A 21,605-nucleotide genomic window follows, 5' to 3' on the forward strand; every position below is an offset into this window, starting at 1 on the left:
GATGTTTCAAAAAGAAATGTGTTGCTTATGTGGAGTTCATAAAAATGACAGAGAGCGCTCTATGCCTCATTACCTCTAAAATCCTTTCTCCTTTTCTAAAGATTACTTCCTAAACCTACAGCATATTCCTCATTTGGAACCAAGAACTTTGACGAGTTTGCCTTTATCTTCCATTGCTGCTGCTTGGCAAATTTGCAAGTCAGGCACACGAGAGCTCTCCAGTAAAACTCTATGTACAGAGCACAGTTTAAACTGATGGGTTGCTTGGAATCCGCATCTCCCTCCATCGGGAGGGAACTACTTTGAGGTTTTCTGGAACTGTTGTAAACAAGAGGATACTTTATTATATATATGTGTGTGTATGTATATATTTATGTATTTTATATATAAATGTTCTAAATGTCCTTTGGGAGTCCATTTGTTTTTATCTTTCCAAATGATGACTAAATACCTGATCTGTAGCATTTCTCCTGAGAAGATACTAGTAAGGGAATGACAGTTTTGATGCACTTTGGAATGGCACAATCACGTAAACGCTTGCACAATTAAGACTTATGAACTCATCCAAAGTTTCTAAACATGATATTCTAACTAAGAACTAAAATACCAGCACAATGCAGCAAGTTAAAAAAGAAAATTCTATTTAATCAAAATATAAACAAGTACATAGGAAATGGATATCTGTCAGTAAATCTATTATCTTTTTAAAGTAGGAAACGTATGCACTTAAGAAAAAAATGTAGCTATCTGACAAACTTCGTAAAAAAAGTACTTTCCAAATGCATAACAAATGCCAAGATATCCCGTAACTGGCCAGGTATAGCCACATGAGAGCTGCATGGCTTAGAGCAACCCGGGGAAGGGTGGGGTGGAAACAAAAATCACAAAAACAATAGATCAGCAAGTCTGGGGGGGGGGGGAATCACATCATCATCTAAATTACTGTATGCTTATATCACAACTGCTAAAGGAGCCAGGACGGGGGGGAAAAAAAAAAGTTGTTGAGATTGCAGTTTAATAATTCTTAGAGTTACCTCTAAAAATTCAAAAGATAAAATTAGCAACTTAATACACTAATCCTAAGCACCAATTTAATAATTTAAGGTAACTGTATTTATATTTCTCCTACTAAGGATGGAGCAAGTTCTGCTTGAAGGCTTAAAGTTTAACTCTGGAGCCCATCTGACTTCTGTGTTCTTGCCATGCTTCCTCCGCTGTTCACATCAAAGTCACCGTAAAGACTCTCTGAAGTTTCAAACTCTCTAGGCAAGCAATTCTTTGAAGAGACAATTACATCCTACAGTTGAAATCAAACTTTCAGGTCATGAAAAGTGAAGCACGCCAGTATTTGGTTAGTCTGTTATTAAACAGTCTGTGAAAATGGAACAGCTGACACCGTTCGTCAACAGGATTTGCCTTAGAACTAGCAGCACCCAGGGCAGACCAACTGCGAACACATCCAGGTTCCACTAGGAATTAGTAGTGTTAGAAAATTGCATATACGTTAGATCAAGAAGGCATCGCCATACACGTGGCATCATGAAGTTGTTTTTCCTCTATTTTTCTCACTAAGAAAAAACAAAGGAAAACAGCCCTACAAAGAGCTTTTTGGTTGTTTTTCTGTTTTGCTCATCTTTGCACCTGGAAAAAGCAGCACAGTACTCCCCAGCTGGAACAGCTCAGCGCTTCCCATCAGCTTAGTTCTTTCAGAAAGCACTTTCACATAGTTAAGGTGGTCTACTTCAGCTAATTCTCAGAGCTAACCTTTTTTCCAGTATATATTTCATGCCACTTCCCGACAGCAATTTCAGAACTGAAATGGATCTATGGTAGTGTCCACTACTAACTGTGACCAGATCTTGACACAAACCATCAAGCCAGGCCCTTGGGATGGTTCCACACATTGAACTGAAGCTCAGACTAAAAATCTCACTGAAACTCAAAAGCTGGAGTGGTCATGAATCTCAGCTACTTTTCCATATTTGAACCCTCACCCTGTAATGAAAGCACGCACACCAAGGGAAAATAACAACCGCCTGAGCTGGGAGCATTAAGACACCGGTGAGTTATCTTGCTGCTCCTCAGTGACTGTGGATTCACTGTGCTCCTCGCTCGTCTCGTTGGAGGGCTCCTCGTAGCCTGGCTCGGCGGGATCCAGGCTGCTCCCCTCACTTTGCTCCTCGCTTTGCTCCTCCGCAGATTGCTCCAAGTTGCTCTCCAAAGAAGCCGGAGAGCTGCCAGTTACACTTTCGGTTTGGTTCATTTCGTTAAAAGGCTGTGGGAGAGGTGCAGGAGACTGTACAGCATTTTCACTGGCAGCGATGGGCACTTTGGTTGCACCGATGTCTACGACAATGTCATTTTGTGGTAGAGTTACCTTCTCCACAAGTTTCCATTGAATAATACTCATGTCTTTCCCTCCAGTTGAAATCAAGTGACCATCGCTATGGGTGAAGCTGACATTTGTCACATGACTACTGTGGGCACTGTACTTGTGACTTGGAGCCTATTGAAAACAAGCAGAAAGATAAATCACATGCTTGACTAGAATAGCACATGATATCGAAATCAAAACTACTACTATTTTTGCTTAGCCCTTCAAGAGAGCCCTTTATTCACATAACAGTAAAGAATTGTATTTGTATGAGGTTTCCCCCCACAATACATCCTCTCTTCGCACAGCTTGTAACTTGGGACAGATTTAGATTTTTATGCAAAAAGTAATGGACTTGACACCAAGGCAAGCAAGCAGAAGGCGCCAAGCCTCTGCTCCTGAACTTAAGGATAACTATTGCCACTTCCCTCTTAGGCATATTATATTCTTTTATATTTTCTATTTTATATATGAACTTAATGGGAAAAATAGTGTCTCTAGCACTGTTCACAGATTTAAATGAGCTATTTGTCTGCCTGGTTCCAAAACGACCAAGCTGGAAGCAGGCGTCTGGCAAGGAAAGCTTCATGCAATGCAAACAAGCACATAGACTAGACTGGTCTAGACTTACCTTTGGCTTGGAACAGGGATACTGAAAGAGATGGACCTTACAAAAATCATCAGCAACCGCTATCACTTTTCGGTTATGGGATCTGACAAGGGCATTTATGTCTGTCCCATCTGATCCTTCGGGCCAAACTCCTAGGAAAGAGTAGAGCAGATATTTAGTGATGGTAGTTTTAGAAACAAGTTAAAACACAATCCACAAACAAAAATAAAATCTATAAAGTTGTGAAAAAAAGCCAAGCTTAACAAAAGGTAAATAAAGACATTCAACTGGAAAATGGAGTATACATTGCATTAAATGTCATTAATATTTTGCTAGTCTAATGCTGCTCCTCCACTCCCTGTTCCCCCCAAACCCTCAGCCTCAGCCAGGATAACCTCTCGGGCTTAATATACGTTTCCTGTTCAAAATCTCAGTCTTGTTTAAAGCTTATCTAAAGATTAAGTTTGTTGCTAAAACTGGCAACTCTTAATTTAACGCTTTCATTCATGCACAAACATTTTAAAAGCAAGACTGATGCTGAAGTTTGGAACAAGCCCAGGTACCGTACATTATGCAGAGATTTCTTTTGGTTTTATTTAAAATCTTAGTATTTGCATGATTCAAAGGAGACGTCTGATTGATGATACTTTGCACAGAAACCCAGCCTGTATGAGTCTCATAGATGAAAGTGCTGTCAAGTGCTTAAGTACAATTCAATATGCTTTTAAGTGAAAAGAATGACACAGATATGTCTAGACAAAAGAATAACAACATTGCCTGGGTGAAAAGCGCTGAACAAATTGGGGAGGGGGAAAGCTCTAGTTTTAACAAAAAATAAAGACCCTAGACATTCCCTTAACAAAACTGATCTGAACACATCTGCAAGTAAAGCTGAACAAAAGGTAAGCGAGGGGTTCTAAGATACTAATTTATGCCAAAGGTACCATATTTTTACAGCTCAGACTTGGGTTCAGGAGTTAGGAGGAATTTCCCCTCCCTCAAATTTCATACTCGACCCCGAAAAACTGTGTGTCCAAATGACTGAGAGGAATGTTCATTAGCAGATAGGAAAATGTAGTCTTCCTCCCTTACAATCACTGACTTTGGTAAAATAAAAAACACATGCTGTCTACTATTTTATACAGCACAAAACACTGACTTAGAATTGCCTTATCTTTTTCAAACTCCCACACTCTCTCTTCTTGTTTTTAACCAAAATGGCAAATAGCGTTTAACTTTAAAGTTGTTTTTTTCCATTTTTTCAGTGGGTAAGAACTTTATTTTCTCTGAAGAATAACAACAGCAGCTTGTTAAGCTTGTTACATTGCCAATAAGCTACATGGTAGATAATTTACTAAATAAAGACATGAAATGCTGAGGAAAGTATTCAGAAACCTTTTAGTGCTCGCACATCAACGAAACCAATCTGAAAAATACATACTATTGAAGAATTTTCAGGTAGCTCAAAATGAATGAATTTTAACCTCCTCCTGCATTCTATATATAAAATACTGTCATCAGGTGGGAGTAATGAATTTCAAATCAGTTTCCTGAAGTTTCAGCTCCCACCGTAGGCAGACTGTGCCAAAGAGCTACGCTATTTCCTCTTTTTAGCTTAAGATAAAAAAGACCAATATTGAAGATTGCATCTCTTATTAAACATCTTTTGTGTTCACAAATTCCTTTAGCAGCTCTAAAGGTAAGACAACCCTTTGTCATAAGACAGCAGTATTTGCTTTCACTGCATCAGGCAAACACAGAAACCTCAAGACATTATTATGACCAATTTCTTAGTTCTTAGTAACTGTAACGTTAATAACCAAAAAATTAGAAAATAATAGGACTTTGTTATTAGGTACGACAGCAGCACTTCCATTTTAATAAATTCTGCTAGCCAGAAGTAGGCCTCTCAAAAGAATCTGCTCAGACCAAAGTGTGGGAAATGTGCAGTAAAGGAGAGAGTGACTTGAGGTGCAGACTGATGATACCGCTGAGCCAATGCAGTAACATCAACTGCCAAAAAGGAGCAATGCTATTCTCATCCGAACCATGCATTTCCATTCCCCTTTCTTCTGCTGACAACAGTGCAATGCCTGAGCCTACGGACACACTATCCACAGAGCTAAATTAGTAAAACACATACCCCAAAAGCCCAAATCCCATAAACTTAACCCTCCCTCCTGAACATCAAAGTGAGCAGTCCACAGCTTGTTTGGATCCCTGAGCCAGCTGACCCTCGGGTCAAAGCTAGACTTCTCCTTTGGGCAGCAAATATCTGCTAGGTTGGCTTAGCTGCTTTGTCTGATTTAATGGGAAAATACTTGCCTTTGTCTGAGAGCAAGCCATAATTTTAAGATTCTGCAAAGGGTGTCAAACTACCAGACAATATAAAATTAAAGCATGATGAATTTTGGCTAGGAAGTTTAAATACATTTTGTTCTGCCCCAGAATAACATCACATTATCTATCTGCTTTATCTACTTCACTCTCAAGTCCTCTGGCACACTGAAGATTTTGAGAGCAGTTGAGACTAATTAAACTTAATCCAGAGTGGTTAAAGTTTGTATTAATCCGAAAGGGAAAGCAGACAGAATCAGCAGATTCATCCACTTTCTAAAAACAAAAAGTAAGAAGGCTTCTCAAAGCAGTGGTTATGGGAGCTGCTCATCTCCAGCCTGGCCCCAGTCACCAGTAGCTTCTACCCAAAAGCTGTTGAAGAGACAAAGCCAATGGTCTAGACGTGAAACCAAACTCTTTCTGCACTCCTACATCTCATCGCCTTAGGTCAGGAGTAAAGGACACTTCTGGGAAAGCACTGAGATTCAGAGAGCTGCTCCCCTTATTCTGTCTGCTCTACCACCACACGTAGTGGTGAGAGTTCAGTAGCAACAGAGTCACCATCTGCTACCTCCAGATTTCTGGTAAATTTAAGTACTCTGCAGAAAATGTAAAACAGTTTCAGCTCCAAGGCAAGTGCAGAAGGTATATTCAGTCCTTACAAAGTTTTTTCATTGCTCCTGGAGAAAAACATCATATTAGTGTCAAACAGAGTTTTGCTTTTCACTTTCTCCAATGTCTCCTCAATCTTCTGATGTTCCATTTAAAAAAAAAAAAAAAAAAGCATTTGTGTTGCACTGTTATTTCAGTCGCACTAGCAAAGACAGTGAGGAAACAACTGCTGCGAACCAATCAATTCCTTGTCCACCTAGGCTTACATACACAGAGCATCGGGAGGAAAGAGCCATCCACTCTCTACTTCGCCCAGACAGACTGAGTAAAAACAAACACATACACAACCTGGGTCACAATTCTCAGGCTAACGGGAGCCAATATTTTCATCAAACTTGCAATAAGCAACAGTATTCAGCTCCATAACCAACAGGCTCCTGTTTATTTCTGCTACCTACCTTAAGCTCCCAACAACCCCAAATATTTATGCAGTTTATCACCCAGTCAGCTTCCTTCTCTGACCCCTTTGTTTTCCCTGCTCTGCCTCAGATCTTTGCTACCCAGAAAGGAATTCAAGGCTGGTTATAAAGCACCAAACGCCCCCCACCTAACCAATATGCCACACCAGAGTGTCAGCGTTAGCCCACAAAATCAACTGCAATCTTTTAAGACTACTTGCTCATTAAGCACATGACAGTTTGAAAATATGCACGATAGGTGTAAGAAGCTACAGAAATCACTCAGACTTGCCTGATTTTCTTCTACTCTGCATATAAACTGATAGTCAAAGTTGAATTCCTAGTAGCTGTGAAGAAAAGATTTGTAGACCTAACCCTCACCTCTAAAGAATTTGCTGATTTACCTGCTTTTGATGTTTCCTACATGAAGAACAGAGGCACGTATCTGATCTCAGCGGTGGAAGCGAGACATTCAGCATCCTGCTCACACGACTTGGTTTTACAGCACTGACAGGCTGAATCACACTTTTCAATCCCTCACAGAGGGGCTCCTCATTTATGGCCAGAGCTGCCTTAAGCAAAAGCAGTTTGAACTGTTTGGCCACAGTCTCAAACTGCACTATTAAAATCAGATCTGGCAGCTTTGTAAATTTTTGTGTACGTTTTTAAAAGAAACTACTAGGTAAAGAACGTGCTTAAGATTTAAAGCATTTTTACTCTTTAGAAGCAGTGTATATCGCTCACCTTTGACTACAGGTGTCAAAGTGCTGTCATGATTTTAAGTCATGAACTATAACCTACACCCACATAGTCTTGTTCCTATCCCAAAACAAGGTAAGCAAAGGAGAATGGACATGTGCCATATGAGCACTTTAAAATATCAGCTTTTTGCTTCAGTGCCTCCAAAATTGGTAGCCTAAAACAGCAGCAGAAAAATCAAATCCCAAACTTCAAGACTAAATAGAAATCAATTATACACTGTCTATAGAGCATCCAGTGCTCCGTATCACAGACAAGTATTGCGGTCGGTCCCTTTGGTCTGTCATCTCAGCATCGTGCTCAATAATCATTAACAGCACACTTCTAATGACAAATTGAAGCAAAAGAAAACACAAAAGCACAGTGTGAATAGCTTATAAGCAAGTTAAATGGTGCTTACCAAACACCTGGAAGCCTAGCACACAAGTGTATGTCGTCCAATCTATATCCTTACAGTCAGAACGATTCCTGATTAGCTTACAGCCACTTGGAATGTCCCCTGTAAAAAAAAAAAAAAAAAAGTGAATGATGACCTATGCTATATAATTTTATATTTACATACGTGCTTTTTGAAGGTGCTAAGACTGTAAATAAAGGCATCTTAAACCCAATCCGGAATCACACTGTACAGGCAAAGACAGACCAGTACCTTTACCAAATTCCAGATACTCTATGCTTCGTTTGGTATTTAAGAGTCACATTTACTTCTCATTTCCCTTTCCAGATCAGCCTGCCTCAAAACCACTCCCCTGCAGCTTGGGTCCCCTGCTACCTGCTCTACAAAATGCTTTAATAGAGTCTGTAATAGAGTAATTTCTCCTTCCTAACAGCTCCATTGATGTGCTAAAATTCAATCAATCATTCAGGAAGCTCTGCTTTTCAAACAGTGAGAAACCACTGCCAGAGGAGCCTTAGACTGCTTTTCAACTTCTAACTAGGAAAGGAAAGATTGTTTCCCAGAAGAATGTCCATCTTTCAATACACTGGCCCAGTAATAATGGGTCACAGCTCTTTGCTTCCCTATGCAGGCAATTATAAAAGCCAACAATTCCTTTTGGTATACTGAGATGCTGCACTATCCAGATTTGAAACCTAAGTTGTGACAGGCAGAAAGAACATGTTAAGATGACAGGTACTTAAACTGATGGCTCTTTTTGCCTGTCCAGGAACAGAACTGCAATCCTCTTGGGTCCAGTTAAAGCCACAGGAAAGCAAGAATACAAAAAACAATTTAAAATCAGACTGATGTGCACTATGCAAGTTGAACTTTTCACATAATCACTGTCTACTAAATTCATATTTTCACATATTAAAAAAAGACAAACACAAAAACATTATTACCACTAACTCATTAAACTAGTATTATTGCTTTGCTTAGTTTTCAACACCACCAGCCAAGATAAAGCTTAGAAAAAGAAACTCCAGAACAGTGGCACAGACCCACTGATTTTATTCCCCCAAAATAACTGGTACTGTTGACAGTAATTAGATAACTGTATATATTATTTTCCATCTACAGAACTTTGGGCCAACATCAAAACGTAGTGCCACTTGTTCTGTAAATTCTATGCTGTTAAACTGATTTATGACCTTGTAAAGAAGTAAGCTATATTTGGCATCGCCATTAGGTAATACACAGCTCTGAATAACATCAGGATATCAGGTTACACAAGTTCAAATGGGTTCCTTTGTCAGTAAGCATTTTGTACACTCCTGATCAAACACACTCTTCTAAATATTCAGACAGCTAATACATACTTCTGCTTCCAGTGTATTTAGTTTCATACTTACAGTATAGTATTTCATAGTCTCCTGAGTTTGACATTATATACTTGTTGTCCGGGGACCAGTCAAGGTGTGTAATATAGCTGGAATGTCCCTGGAGAAGAATGCAGTAACACCAATGTGAAACACGTATTTTAATTCAAACAGAAGCAGAAGTTGCACCCACAGATGGGACAGCTAAGAGAAAAAAGCACCTTCCCACCCACCTCAGCTCTGCTGCAATTCACTTGTGCTTCTTTAAGGGCTCCTTACTCCCCAGCGCCACACTTGCTAACACCTAAACAAATGCAGGCTGGGCATCGTGCCTCTCCCATTGCACCATGGATTCTCCACTCGTAAAGGGTATCATCCCTCTTGGCCCCCAGAATGATTTACTTCTAGAAGGTACATTGCTAAAATATGGATTCATTCACATTTCTACTTGAATTAAGAAAGTATACATTGCTACTAATTAAGAAAGGCAAGTAACTTGCACAGGATCGGTTTTAGATCCCAACAGAAAAGTGACAGATAAGACTATTTTATTTCTCTATCCATTAAAAATAATTTCCCTTAAATGTATGCACATTCAAATAATCTTTGCTCATCCTAAAAACTTAGGATACCTCAGTTAACAACCACCATGTAAAACTACAAGATCAAGGACTGGTGTTACAAGAATACCCTCTTAAGCTTTTTGAAAGTTTCTGCTGTGCTTCTTACACTACATACATGTTAATGCCAGGTTGGAAAGGAGTCTTCCCTGTAGGCGCTGGGGATCTATATAAGATCATCTATGTAAGGCATCTATACACGAATCAAACCACTTTGGCCTAATTGCTTAGTTATCACCATCAAGATCACACTGAGAGCTAAGCACCCATCTTGGTTTTTGAGGGAGAAGCTAAATGCAGCTGGTCAGAAAATTTTTCCTGTGGACGAACTTTTTTGTCGGTAGCAATAATAAATAACATAAGAGGCTCCAGAGAAGCCACTAATTTATATAAGGTAGGAATAAACTATTTCTCTGTAGACGAAAGTTAATAAAAGTAACTTCCATCTCACTCTTTTCTTCCTCCACCCTTCCACTTCTTCTTACGGCTCTTCTTCCTCTTGTAAAACCATCCATTTTCTCCCCTTCCTAGTCATTCTGCCAGGCAACAAAACGCCAATTCACCTCCCTCTCTCAGTGGGCATTACGGCAATGGTGTCCCTCGGCCCCCCGCGAGGTCGCTCGGCCCAGCTGCAGCCTGCACCCGCCGCCATGCTGGAGCACCGCGCTGGCTGCCGCGCCACCCACCACGCCAGTTTCCTCTATAGAGAGCTCTAAGAGATGCTGATTGCTTCCAGAATTACATGTAGAAATCCACACGTGTCTGCCTCCCTGTCCCCAGGTCCTCTGTGAGAGACTGCAAAAACATTTAGGAGAAAAGCTAGCCTTTAAGATTTATTTACTTATGAACTAGTCTCCGCCTCAGCAGAGGAACTGTGTATTGACATAACCGCTTTGCAGTCATGGGTGGCATATATGATATTGACATGCAAACTTGGTATTTTGGAAAAGAAAAAAAAAAAAAGCCCAATTGGCTAGGGTTTTTTTCTCTCCCCCCCCCCCCATTTTCCAAGTCTTCAAATTTGCACGCGAACTCCAACATGGAAAAGAATTGGTCAGTCATTTACTAAATCCTGCCAGACATTTGGCAGCTGTTAAAATTCCTGGGGGCGGCGGGGGGAGGGAACAAAGGAATTGGCCAGGGGGCTCCATGCTGCAAAATCCCTTCAGGCAAGCGATCACCGAACGATGAACTGGAACATAAAATTGTAAGATTTTCAATAGGACGATTCCATTTTCTATTAAAATCTTTCTTTGGGAGCTGCCCACTGATAAGGCAACAATTTATTCTTTCTTTCTCTGTTCCTTTGTGTACAACGAACACAATTATATTATCTCTGGCTAATCAAACTATCTGACTAAATAGAAACCCCCTCCTTCATTGGTAATGTTTATCTGTTTCAGATTTAAGTGGTGCAAGGGTCAAAATGTCCACAGCCCCTAGGATGGGCACACTAATTATTTCAGGTTGAGCCCAGTGTATCAAATACTTCAGCTTGTGTGGCTTTCAACCCACAGCCCTCTTGGTAAATGCACAGGACTTGCTTCTCCTTTGCTAACAGTTATCTCTGATGTAAGGCAAACAGAGACAGCGCCAGCTACCCTGGAGCTGCTGACACGCTGGAAGTCCATACCCCAGCCCATACCTTCACATTGCTGTCTGCATAGCTGGAGCCCTCAACAAGCAGCTGCACAAGTCGAAAGGGTTGTTTCGGCTCATCCCAAATTCTTTCTGATCACAACCAACACCATCCCTCACCATGGAAACACACTCACAGATCAGAGACTTGCCTCTCTGGCAGCAGCAGCAAACCCGGTCGTGACTGAAAGGGGATTTAAATGTAACAGCGGGCATAGAGCCCTTATGCTAATGCTGGTTCAGTAGATAAAAATCCTTCTGAAAGTATTCAAATAAAGTATTCAAGTTGGAAGAAACAACCAGAAGTTGACTACCAGGAGGACTGAGTCATACTACTTGGAGGACACCCGCAAGGCTACTGAATGACAGAGGAACGGCAGAAGGACATGGTGCCAGCACCCGAGCCCCGGCCAGGAGAGCGCTTGGGTCCTGAGCATGCCTGGGTGTCTCCCTGCTTAGCATCAAGCCGGTATGGACCCGACAGCGTGCTGGCAGGCAGCAGAGGGGAGGCGCAGGGCGCGTGAAACCCGATCGTCGGCGTTAGCTCCGGTCAGCTAACACACTGCTGCCTTCTGCACAAGCTGGAAGGGTCAGGGGAGCTCAGCCCCGGCAGAAACCAGGTTGCTAATTTTGGCTTCTACATGCAGTCACTCACACTGAAAAAAGTGGTTAATAGAAATCTGCTTTGAAGCCTTAATGCTTCTGCCCGAGTAGAACAATGCTCGTTTCTCCCATCCCAGTTTTAACAAACCTCTTCCTTGCCAAGGCAGAGGGACAGACAGACATACAGATACTGTTTTAAATTACAATATGCTCTCTCCTGATACGTAATACATAGGATACATAGAAATAAATGATCTCATACATCTTCAAAGAGCTCACAGAGACCTTGAAATATATAACAAGCTAAATATTATATAAGTTAAGATTAGCCATCTCTGAGTGATTTTATCTTGTACGGTTAAAAAATAAGCGATGGGGTGAAATGCTGTACTGAGGCACAGCTGTCCGCTGCCATCCCCACCAGCCCCACTGGGCACCCAGTCTGACCTCCCCGTAGGCTCAGTCCGTTCCCCACTGCCTGAGCTCCCCAGGAAGGCCGCAGACTCAATTTCTCATCTCACGACTGTTGTGCTATCAGCTAACCCTGTCACCACCCTGCTTGGGGGGCTGCAGGATGCCCCGGCTCACCCTGCACAACCCTGCCATCAAGGAGTCTCCACAGCACAGCCACCACCCTCCCCTCGCAGCAGCATCCTGTGCCAGTGCCAAGCCCTCCTTGCCAGCCTGCACGCCACGGGGATGGAGTGATCCCACTGCTGCTGACCCCGGGTCCGGCAGCCCCGTGCCCCCAGCGGCAGCCGGACCCGGGCTGCTCTGGACCCCCATGCTCTAGCGGCGTGGGGTGTCCTCAGCCAAATGATGGGTAGAAATCTCTCAAAGACACCATACATGGCACTAAAGGACTGGCTAATGCCTGTTCATTTCTCCCTAACTGTTTCCACTGCAAGTCTTGCATCAAAGGTTGTAGGGGGAAGAAAAAAAAAAATCTTTGGAAAAAAAAAAAGAAACCACCCCACAATTTAGCCTTATGGTACTTTTACCTCCCATTTTCAAATTAACGAAGCAGTTTTAGAAGTTCTCTTAGTTTCAAAACTAAAGAAATGCAATTGGTGAAAAATACATGAAAAGTGTTTTGAGTAGGGGATGCATTCCTTAAAAACATTTTACATGTCAAATGTGAACCTGTTCTCGTGGTATCATTAGCAAATACCATTAAGATTCAGATGTTCCTTATGTAAATATTCCCACTAACCTAAGCGACAGCTGAACTTAAGGCCGGGATGTTAGATAACTAAACACTTAAGGAAAAAGAAAGTATGTCTTTTTAGCACTGGGACAACCTCATGTAAGTAAAGGACTAATATAAACTCCACTAATTACGCTACACTTACATTTATTTACCCTGTGCCAGAAATTTATTGTTAACGTATTCCCCAAGTCCAGCTTTTGTAGTAACAATTACAGTTGAAAATAGTATGTATTTGCAACCTCCAAAATTACAAATTCTGATGAAATTCCACCATCTAATGTTATGCCGGTCCAAGAAGTACATTACCAATAGGGGGAAAAATACCCCCAAACAAGTGTAATATTTTCCTCAAAAGAGTTTCAGCATATAGGTACAAGGCACTTCTCCATCTTACAGCTAATTTCCCATTTCAAAGAAAAAGTCAATAGTCTGAGAAATTAGTCATATTTGAGGCAAAAGTGTTCACTAATGGTTGCAGTACCCATCAGACTGAAGTTTAAAATCAATCAAGCACTGAAAAAAAACCCCGTAAAACTTACAACCAAAACTAAAAACAGAAAAGCACCAACCCAGAGAGAATTCCACTGCTTAACATCTTAGTGTATGTATAATATCAAAATGCAAGAACTGCTGATTATATTTGCTGCAAAACTTACAGTGCATTTTCCATATCTGCTATACTTTCTTCCATTTTCTGTTACTACGTAGAGGTAAATAAAGTTGTCATGGGATCCCACTGCAAGTAAGGTGCCATCTACAACACAAAATATTGATATAAATTAACAGAATGTTTGTTTTCTAAATTTTAATTATTTTAGATTTTTCACTAAAACAATAGTCTCATTTAAACTACTGCTTACGAATTATATTTAAGGACACATAACTGTTCACATTATGTTGTTTTTCAGTCAGTATCTGTTTACTTTGTGGGTATGGCTTTTGAGCAAATTCTTTCACTTCTGCTTTTTTTAAGTAAGTGTCCAATGGACAGGGTATAAATCCTCAGATTGCATTGGATTTCTGGAAACTGGTGACAGCAGGCAGGCTTGAGTTTTCTGTATCACAAAAAATGCAGAACAGTATTTACTCTATAGTTAGCTTAGATTTGGAGGGAGGGATTGCACATAAATCAGCACTAAATAATGTCTAAAGTGGAGCATTCAAACATTACAAGCAATTTTTTAATCTGTGTTTGTCTCCACTTAAAAAAAGTAGTACATGGACAAGAGTTGCCTTGAATCAAGATCAAATGTCTCTAGTGTCAATGAATATCAGTGCTTTAAAATAAATTGCTGTGCTTGGCAGATGTGGCAGCAGCAGAGGAACATTTTGCCCACTGACACGGCACGTTATCCAAAAGCAAACAAGAAACAGATTTACAAGAGCATTCTTCCATTTGCTTTTAACAGAGAGGATTCAGCCTCTGATGATCTCACTTCACATCTGAAGAGGAGACTCAATGCTGGCTTGGACTCCATGCAATCCCATAGCAAATACTTAATGAACAGCTCTGAGTTTCAGACAGACCTGATTTTTATGGTTCTGTATTAATAAACTTGAAAATTAACTAAGAAGTGCTGCGGCCGACACAATGCTGTCCAGAGAGACCTTGACAGGCTTGAGAGGTGGGCCCATGTGAACCTCATGAAGTTCAACAAGGCCAAGGGCAAGGTCCTGCACATGAGTTGGTGCAATGCCAAGCACAGCTACAGACTGGGCAGGGAATGGATTGAGAGCAGCCCTGAAGAGAAGGACTTGGGGGTGGTGATGAATGATAAGCTCAATATGACCAACTGTATCGTGGGCTGCATCAAAAGAGGTGTGACCAGCAGGTCAAAGGAGGTGATTCTGCCCCTCTACTCTGCTCTGGTGAGACCCCACCTGGAGTACTGCATCCAGCTCTGGGGGCCCCAGTACAGGAGAGACATGGAGCTGTTGGAGAGACTCCAGGGGAGGGCCAAGAAGCTGATCAGAGGGCTGGAGCACCTCTCCTGTGAGGACAGGCTGAGAGAGTTGGGGTTGTTCAGCCTGGAGAAGAGAAGGTTCCGGGGAGATCTAATTGCAGCTTACCAGTACCTGAAGGGGCCTACAGGAAAGATGGTGAGGGACTGTTTATCAGGGAGTGTAGTGACAGGACAAGGGGTAATGGGTTTAAGCTGAAGGAGGGTCGATTTAGATTAGATGTTAGAAAGAAATTCTTTACTGTGAGAGTGGTTAGGCACTGGAACAGGTTGCCCAGAGAGGTTGTGGAGGCCCCATCCCTGGAAGTGTTCAAGGCCAGGTTGGACGGGGCTTTGGGCAACCTGGTCTAGTGGAGGGTGTCCCTGCCTGCAGCAGTGGGGTTGGAACTAAATGATCTTTGAGGTCCCTTCCAACCCAAACCATTCTATAAGTATGTTAAAATATTACTGAAACTTTTTACATACTTTTCTGTTAACCTGCCAACTATTTAGTTGAGAACTTTTAATTTTTCTGAGAGTAAAACTAACATTTATTGTAACAGCACAGTTCAACGTGTAGGAAAGGCTGGAAAAGGTGAATGTAATGTTTGCAGTTACAGAACGCCAAGATTCAGCATTCAAACACAAATCTGTAACCGAGTATTCAGTTATATATTAAGCATCTTAAACGATTTTTTTTCAAAGCTCTTCTTTTTTGAGTGACTGGAAAGTAGTTTAACACTTTAAAAGAACAGATATCTGCTTTATCATCAATTATTCTGAACATTCAAGTTATGCCTACCTATTGAGTAACGCATCACTGAGAGCTGTTCGTTGCCATCAGTGTGTATTGAAACCAGATCCCTTGTTTCTGCATCCAAAACAAACCACCTAGAGAGAGGAGAATTCCAATGAGTATCAATTCCACTAAACAAAAAAAACAAGCAAAAGAGCAATAATCACTGCCTGCCTTCATCTTCTCATGCTAGCCCCTCAAGGGCAGCTCAGAGAACATCTGTTTTTAATGGAACACTTTTCTGGTTCGCAAAGCAATACAAGTTTCAGTTGAGAATACAGAAAAAATTCTAAGTGCAGGCCAATTTGTTTCCCCCTCTCTTGAACACTGTAGTAATCATCAAAATGTCTACTGGATGATAAACATGTTGCCAGATAACTAATATGACTGCACCTTATCATCCTGAAGCCGTAAGGCTACGACTGAATTTTAATCTACTACTACTTCTTCCCCATTTTGAAGAACAGCTTTGATATAAAACCTGATCTTTTAAGTTAAAAAAAATAAAAATAGAAGTAGTAGGAGGGAGTGGAAAACACTTCCATACTAATTTTAAACAGGAAGTATATTCTAATTTGCTATTTTCCCCTCAGTCCTTTCCATTTCTATGAATATTTTTATCAAAGTTAAGAAGGAATAACCATTTACTGAAATTTGATGGTTCATAATCTAGCTTTTTAAAAATTATTATTTCCTGCTTGGATAATTTATATAATTGCGTTTTTTAATTATTTAACAATAACTTTTAACTTGTAGTATTACTTAAGAGGCACATGTAAAAAGCTTAGAGAAGCTAAAAAAACCCTCAGTGGCCTGGACACTGAAATGGCCGCCGACAGCAAGAAGGGCAAAATCAGCAGAACCTGAGCATTTTGCAATGTTTCTGATGCCCACCTAACTCCTAAATACAGCGAACATTAGCAAAACAAAGACAATGAAAATTTAATAAAAATAGATATAATACATGTATATCATGAAAACATAAGACGTCAACTTGGCTAAATACATTAAAGCTGTACTTAGAATTTCATCTCTTTGCTCCAAACTTCTGATCTCACAACTGCGTGCATACGCCACAGCCAGGTTTCCATCCCTAGTGGCAAATGGCAAGTTCACACACTGTGGAAACGAGTAAGGCACTTCCACTCGCTGTCTCACAGTGAACTCAGTGGAACACCACTGAAGCTAGGAGCATTTATTCCATAACAAACTTACATAACCTAAAATAAACTCCAGGAACAACAGCGCACATCACTGCTTTCTATGGATGGAGATGAGATTCCAGCTCATGTTGATCTAGTGTCCGGCAGCTAGGTATCTGGAAAGTGGCCTGGTCCCAATGGCTTAAAACCAGCTTGTGGTGAGAGAACCACATAAAAGAAATTAAACAACATATGCATAAAAAAAACCCCAGTCCCACATGCCACAGACTGCTGAATAATCTGTGTGCAAGACAGATGGAACCAGTGGAAAACAGTTAATATGTTTGCATTGGACAGCAGTAGAAACCACACTCAGAGTTTCTCTGCTGTAATCCTCTGCTAAAAGTGGACTTTTGATTCCTTCCAATTGACACACTGAAGCTTTGCAGGATCTCTGAACACGTTAGGAGTTACAAGTTGCTATTCTGCTATTTTCTTCAAGCTACACCTCCTTTTGCCCCTGCCAAAAGCTTCACTAAAATGCTACCTGGCTGATAACCCTGACAGGGGTGCGGATATTAAAGAACAATTTGCCTCAGTCTTCACTGGCAAGTCCTTGAGCCACACTGCCCAGGGCACAGAAGGCAAAGGCAGGGATTGGGGGAATGCAGAACCACCCACTGTAGGAGAAGATCAGGCCTGAGAATATCTAAGGAACCTGAAGGTGCACAAGTCCATGGGACCTGATGAGATGCATCCGCGGGTCTTGAGGGAACTGGCGGATGAAGTGGCCAGGCCACTCTCCATCATATTTGAGCAGTCCTGGCAGTGACGTTCCCACCAACTGGAAAAGGGGAAACATAACCCCCATTTTTAAGAAGGGAAAAAAGGAAGACCTGGGGAACTACAGGCCGGTCAGTCTCACCTCCGTGCCTGGCAAAATCATGGAGCAAGTCTCTCCTGGAGACTATGCTCAGGCACATGGAAAATAACGTGGTGACTGGTGAAAACCAACATGGCTTCACTAAAGGACAAATCATGCCTGACAAATTTGGTGGCCTTCTATGATGGGGTTACAGCGTTGGTGGATAAGGGAAGAGCAAGGAACATCATCTACCTGGACTTGTGCAAGGCATTTGACACTGTCTGACATGACATCCTTGTCTCTAAATTGGAGAGACATGGATTCGATGGATGGACCACTTGGTAGATAAGGAATTGGCTGGATGGCTGCACTCAAAGAGTTGTGGTCAACGGCTCAATGTCCAAGTGGAGAACAGTGATGAGTGGTGTCCCTCAGGGGTCAGTATTGGGACTGGTGCTGTTCAACATCTTTGTCAGAGACATGGACAGTGGGATCGAGTGCACCCTCAGCAAGTTGGCCGACGACACCAAGCTGTGTGGTGTGGTCGACATGCTGGAGGGAAGGGATGCCATCCAGAGGGACCTTGACAGGCTGGAGAGGTGGGCCCGTGCAAACCGCATGAAGTTCAACAAGGCCAAGTGCAAGGTCCTGCACGTGGGTTGGCGCAATCCCAAGCACAGCTATAGGCTGGGTGAGGAATGGATTGAAAGCAGCCCTGAGGAGAAGGACTTGCAAGATGACCCAGCAATGTGCACTTGCAGCGCAGAAAGCCAACCACGTCCTGGGCTGCATCAAAAGAGGTGTGACCAGCAGGTCAAGGGAGGTGATCCTGCCCCTCTACTCTGCTCTGGTGAGACCCCACCTGGAGTACTGCATCCAGCTCTGGGGGCCCCAGTACAGGAGAGACATGGAGCTGTTGGAGGGAGTCCAGAGGAGGGCCACGAAGCTGATCCGAGGGATGGAGCACCTCTCCTGTGGGGACAGGCTGAGAGAGTTGGGGTTGTTCAGCCTGGAGAAGAGAAGGCTCCGGGGAGATCTAATTGTGGCTTACCACTGCCTGAAGGGGGCCTACAGGAAAGATGGTTAGGGATTGTTTATCAGGGAGTGTAGTGACAGGACAAGGGGTAATGGGTTTAAGCTGAAGGAGGGTCCATTTAGATTAGATGTTAGAAAGAAATTCTTTACTGTGAGAGTGGTTAGGCACTGGAACAGGTTGCCCAGAGAGGTTGTGGAGGCCCCATCCCTGGAAGTGTTCAAGGCCAGGTTGGATGAGGCTTTGGGCAACCTGGTCTAGTGGAGGGTGTCCCTGCCCACAGCAGGAGGGTTGGAACTAAATGATCTTGAAGGTCCCTTCCAACCCAAACCATTCTATGATTCTATAACAAACCAAAATTATTTTAAAAAAAAAAAACAAAAACACAAAAGGGTTTAGCAGGGGGAAGAGAGAGGGTACCTATGCCATTTTACCACCACAGAAAGAAAAACAATCACTCCACCATGACAGCAAAATAGCTCTAAAAGTATATCCTGATGGGACAACAATAGAATTGTGAAGAACACACATGGAGCCATCACTGACTTGAAGTCACCTGGTTTTCAAACAAAACGAGAAGCTGGTCTGAAAGCCAGTGTCCACTGTCTCACTCTTATTTGTGTTCTCCTGAATCCAGCACAGGGTGGAGGCTCCTCACTGTCTTCAGCCCAAGTAGGCAACACACTTCTTGTGCACAGACAGCAAAACAGGGGATAGGTACACCTTTTGCTTTACCAGAAAACTTAGGTACTATAGTGTAAAATCTATTTATCTAGCAAGACAACACAGCATGATGCCTGTGTGTTTATTCTGATCAGCATAACTGTGGTATTTAGATATAAAAAACTCATTATGAACACAGGAACAATCAAAAGCAGCCTTCTTCCACCAAGTGGATGGGTGCCCCCTTCCCATGCTGTCCCAAGGGTGACCGTGCTGCACAGAGCTTCTGCCAGACAGCCAAGGGGAGGGCTGAGCCCTCTGTTTCCCAAAAATACACAACCAGGGCAGTGCAGGGAGACTGCCGTGGCAGGGACATGCCTCTTGATGCTGGCCCTGAGACCGGCTCTTTAGGTTGGTCCTTTGAGGCTGTTCCCTGAACCAGGTAACCCTCCAGTTACTATTATGTAAAATACCAAAAGCCTAAAAAGCAACCAGAAAAACATGCAACCCCTCCCTATTTTACTGAAAGCCGAGAGGTAATATTGTGTGTTATCCAACACAATGCAAAACTTTGCTGCTTTTAAGAGCGCACATTGAACTTCATTTGCCATTAGGAGACAGCATTTTGAGACACCAGTCCTCATCCAAAAATTTTTCTGAACAAGAGGTATTGGAAGCAAGCTTGGTTGACCGAGGAAACTGTCAGCGCACCACGACAATTTTGATATTGATTTAAGAAAGGAAGCGTTGGTCACCTCTAGTTCAGCTGTTTCTTGCTGCTTCCACAAGCTGTAATCAGACATGCTCTCTTCAATCTTCCAAACTCTCCCAAAGCCATAGCAAACATTGCAACTGCCAACAAGAAAGCCTGTCTCCATGAAATGTGTCTCCAATCCAGTGGCTACAGCAGTTCATCGGCATGCCCCACACAGCCCCTTCTCACAAACAGCTGGGGTCCACCTTGAGACTGTGCTTTCGGAGAGGATCTTCCTTTCAACACAAAGGTATGCAACATGCAAACAGCAGCTGACCCTGAAAAAAGTCCTGCGGGGCTGTGAAATGTAAAGCTTGGCTGCCAAGTGAACTTCTGATCCATAGACTGGATGAAATAAATGGATGAACGGTATTCCCAGCTCTAAGATAGCAGCTCTTTTGCTTTTTCTGGGTTTTATTGATTTTCTCCCAATTGTTACCAAGGCTAACATGCTTCACTTGTTTGTTAGTTCACATAAAGAAGACGGAACTTTTGCCATTTTCATTAATTTCTTGTCTTCCCATTCCTTTGCTTTAAAAAAATACTAATAACCTAGCTAAAAAATGTCTTTTTAGAAACAAAACCCCTTTAACTGCTCTCTTTTGGAAAACAAATTCTGATCCATGACAGACATTTCTTACTGATAATTCACATCTGTGAATACAAATTTTTTCTGATGAAATCACCAGGGAAACAGTATTCCAAAGTAGTAATATATTTTTGCACTTACACTTGCAATTCCCACATTTAGTTAATATTGAGTGTTGAACCTGCAAGGCATTAATCAGAGTGAACAAACCAACCCATCTTACAAGACTGGTTCCCTGGGATATTCAGGCTTCTTCATCTTAACACCTCAACAGATGCTGAACTGGTATAAATCTCAATAGCTGTATTGACTGATTACCTCCTTGTGGCTCTGGCTTACGCTGGTCTTGTCCATCAGCCTTCAGTTTTCTTAATAATGTTAGTATTTTTGTAAGAATCTTATTAGCCTTTTTTCCATGGTGCACTCAAGATATTCTACACGATTAGTCACAGAAAGGTCTACTTCCCTGCAAGTAAGACCACTGGCAGCATCCAAAAGGATCTGTATAGTGCCTTGAAAAACCCACTTTTCTGGTAGGATTTCTGATTGCCAGCCCTTTTTAGTTTTTCAGCTGCGCATTCCCAGCAAATGGCAGGATCCAAAAAAAGTATTAGTTCTCTCTAAACCATCCTTACTCCCAGACAATTGATGATCAGGCACACAGAAGGTATTTACAGAAGTGGTTAATGAAACCTCCAGCAGACCATTGCAGAGAGCCCAAAAAGGGAAATGATACTGAAATACTCATCATGGGAAGTGGTACGTGAAAAGCGCACCAAAACCATGATCTGTTGGTCTGATAAAAACACACTACTGTGAAACAACAGACAAGAATGGGAAGAGA

General features: G+C 42.0%; 1 protein-coding gene across 4 annotated transcripts in view; it reads right to left on the minus strand.

The window, feature by feature from the left end:
• Positions 1–619: 619 nt before the first annotated feature.
• EML4 (EMAP like 4) overlaps positions 620–21,605 on the minus strand; it is a 163,107-nt gene continuing 142,121 nt past the window's right edge. For 3 of the 4 annotated variants that reach the window (XM_075749152.1, XM_075749150.1, XM_075749151.1), the window contains 6 exons: positions 15,722–15,810; positions 13,636–13,733; positions 8,942–9,029; positions 7,551–7,649; positions 3,006–3,136; positions 1,120–2,506 (listed from right to left, as the gene is read on the minus strand). In XM_075749152.1, the coding sequence (XP_075605267.1) occupies positions 2,051–2,506; positions 3,006–3,136; positions 7,551–7,649; positions 8,942–9,029; positions 13,636–13,733; positions 15,722–15,810 (961 nt within the window). In that variant the 3' untranslated portion in view covers positions 1,120–2,050. Of the gene's footprint in view, positions 2,507–3,005; positions 3,137–7,550; positions 7,650–8,941; positions 9,030–13,635; positions 13,734–15,721; positions 15,811–21,605 lie in introns of all 4 variants that reach the window. The other variant, XM_075749153.1, reaches the window with a different exon arrangement.

This window comes from Balearica regulorum, chromosome 3 (genome assembly GCF_011004875.1).
Source record: "Balearica regulorum gibbericeps isolate bBalReg1 chromosome 3, bBalReg1.pri, whole genome shotgun sequence".
Taxonomy (NCBI): Eukaryota; Metazoa; Chordata; class Aves; order Gruiformes; family Gruidae; genus Balearica; species Balearica regulorum.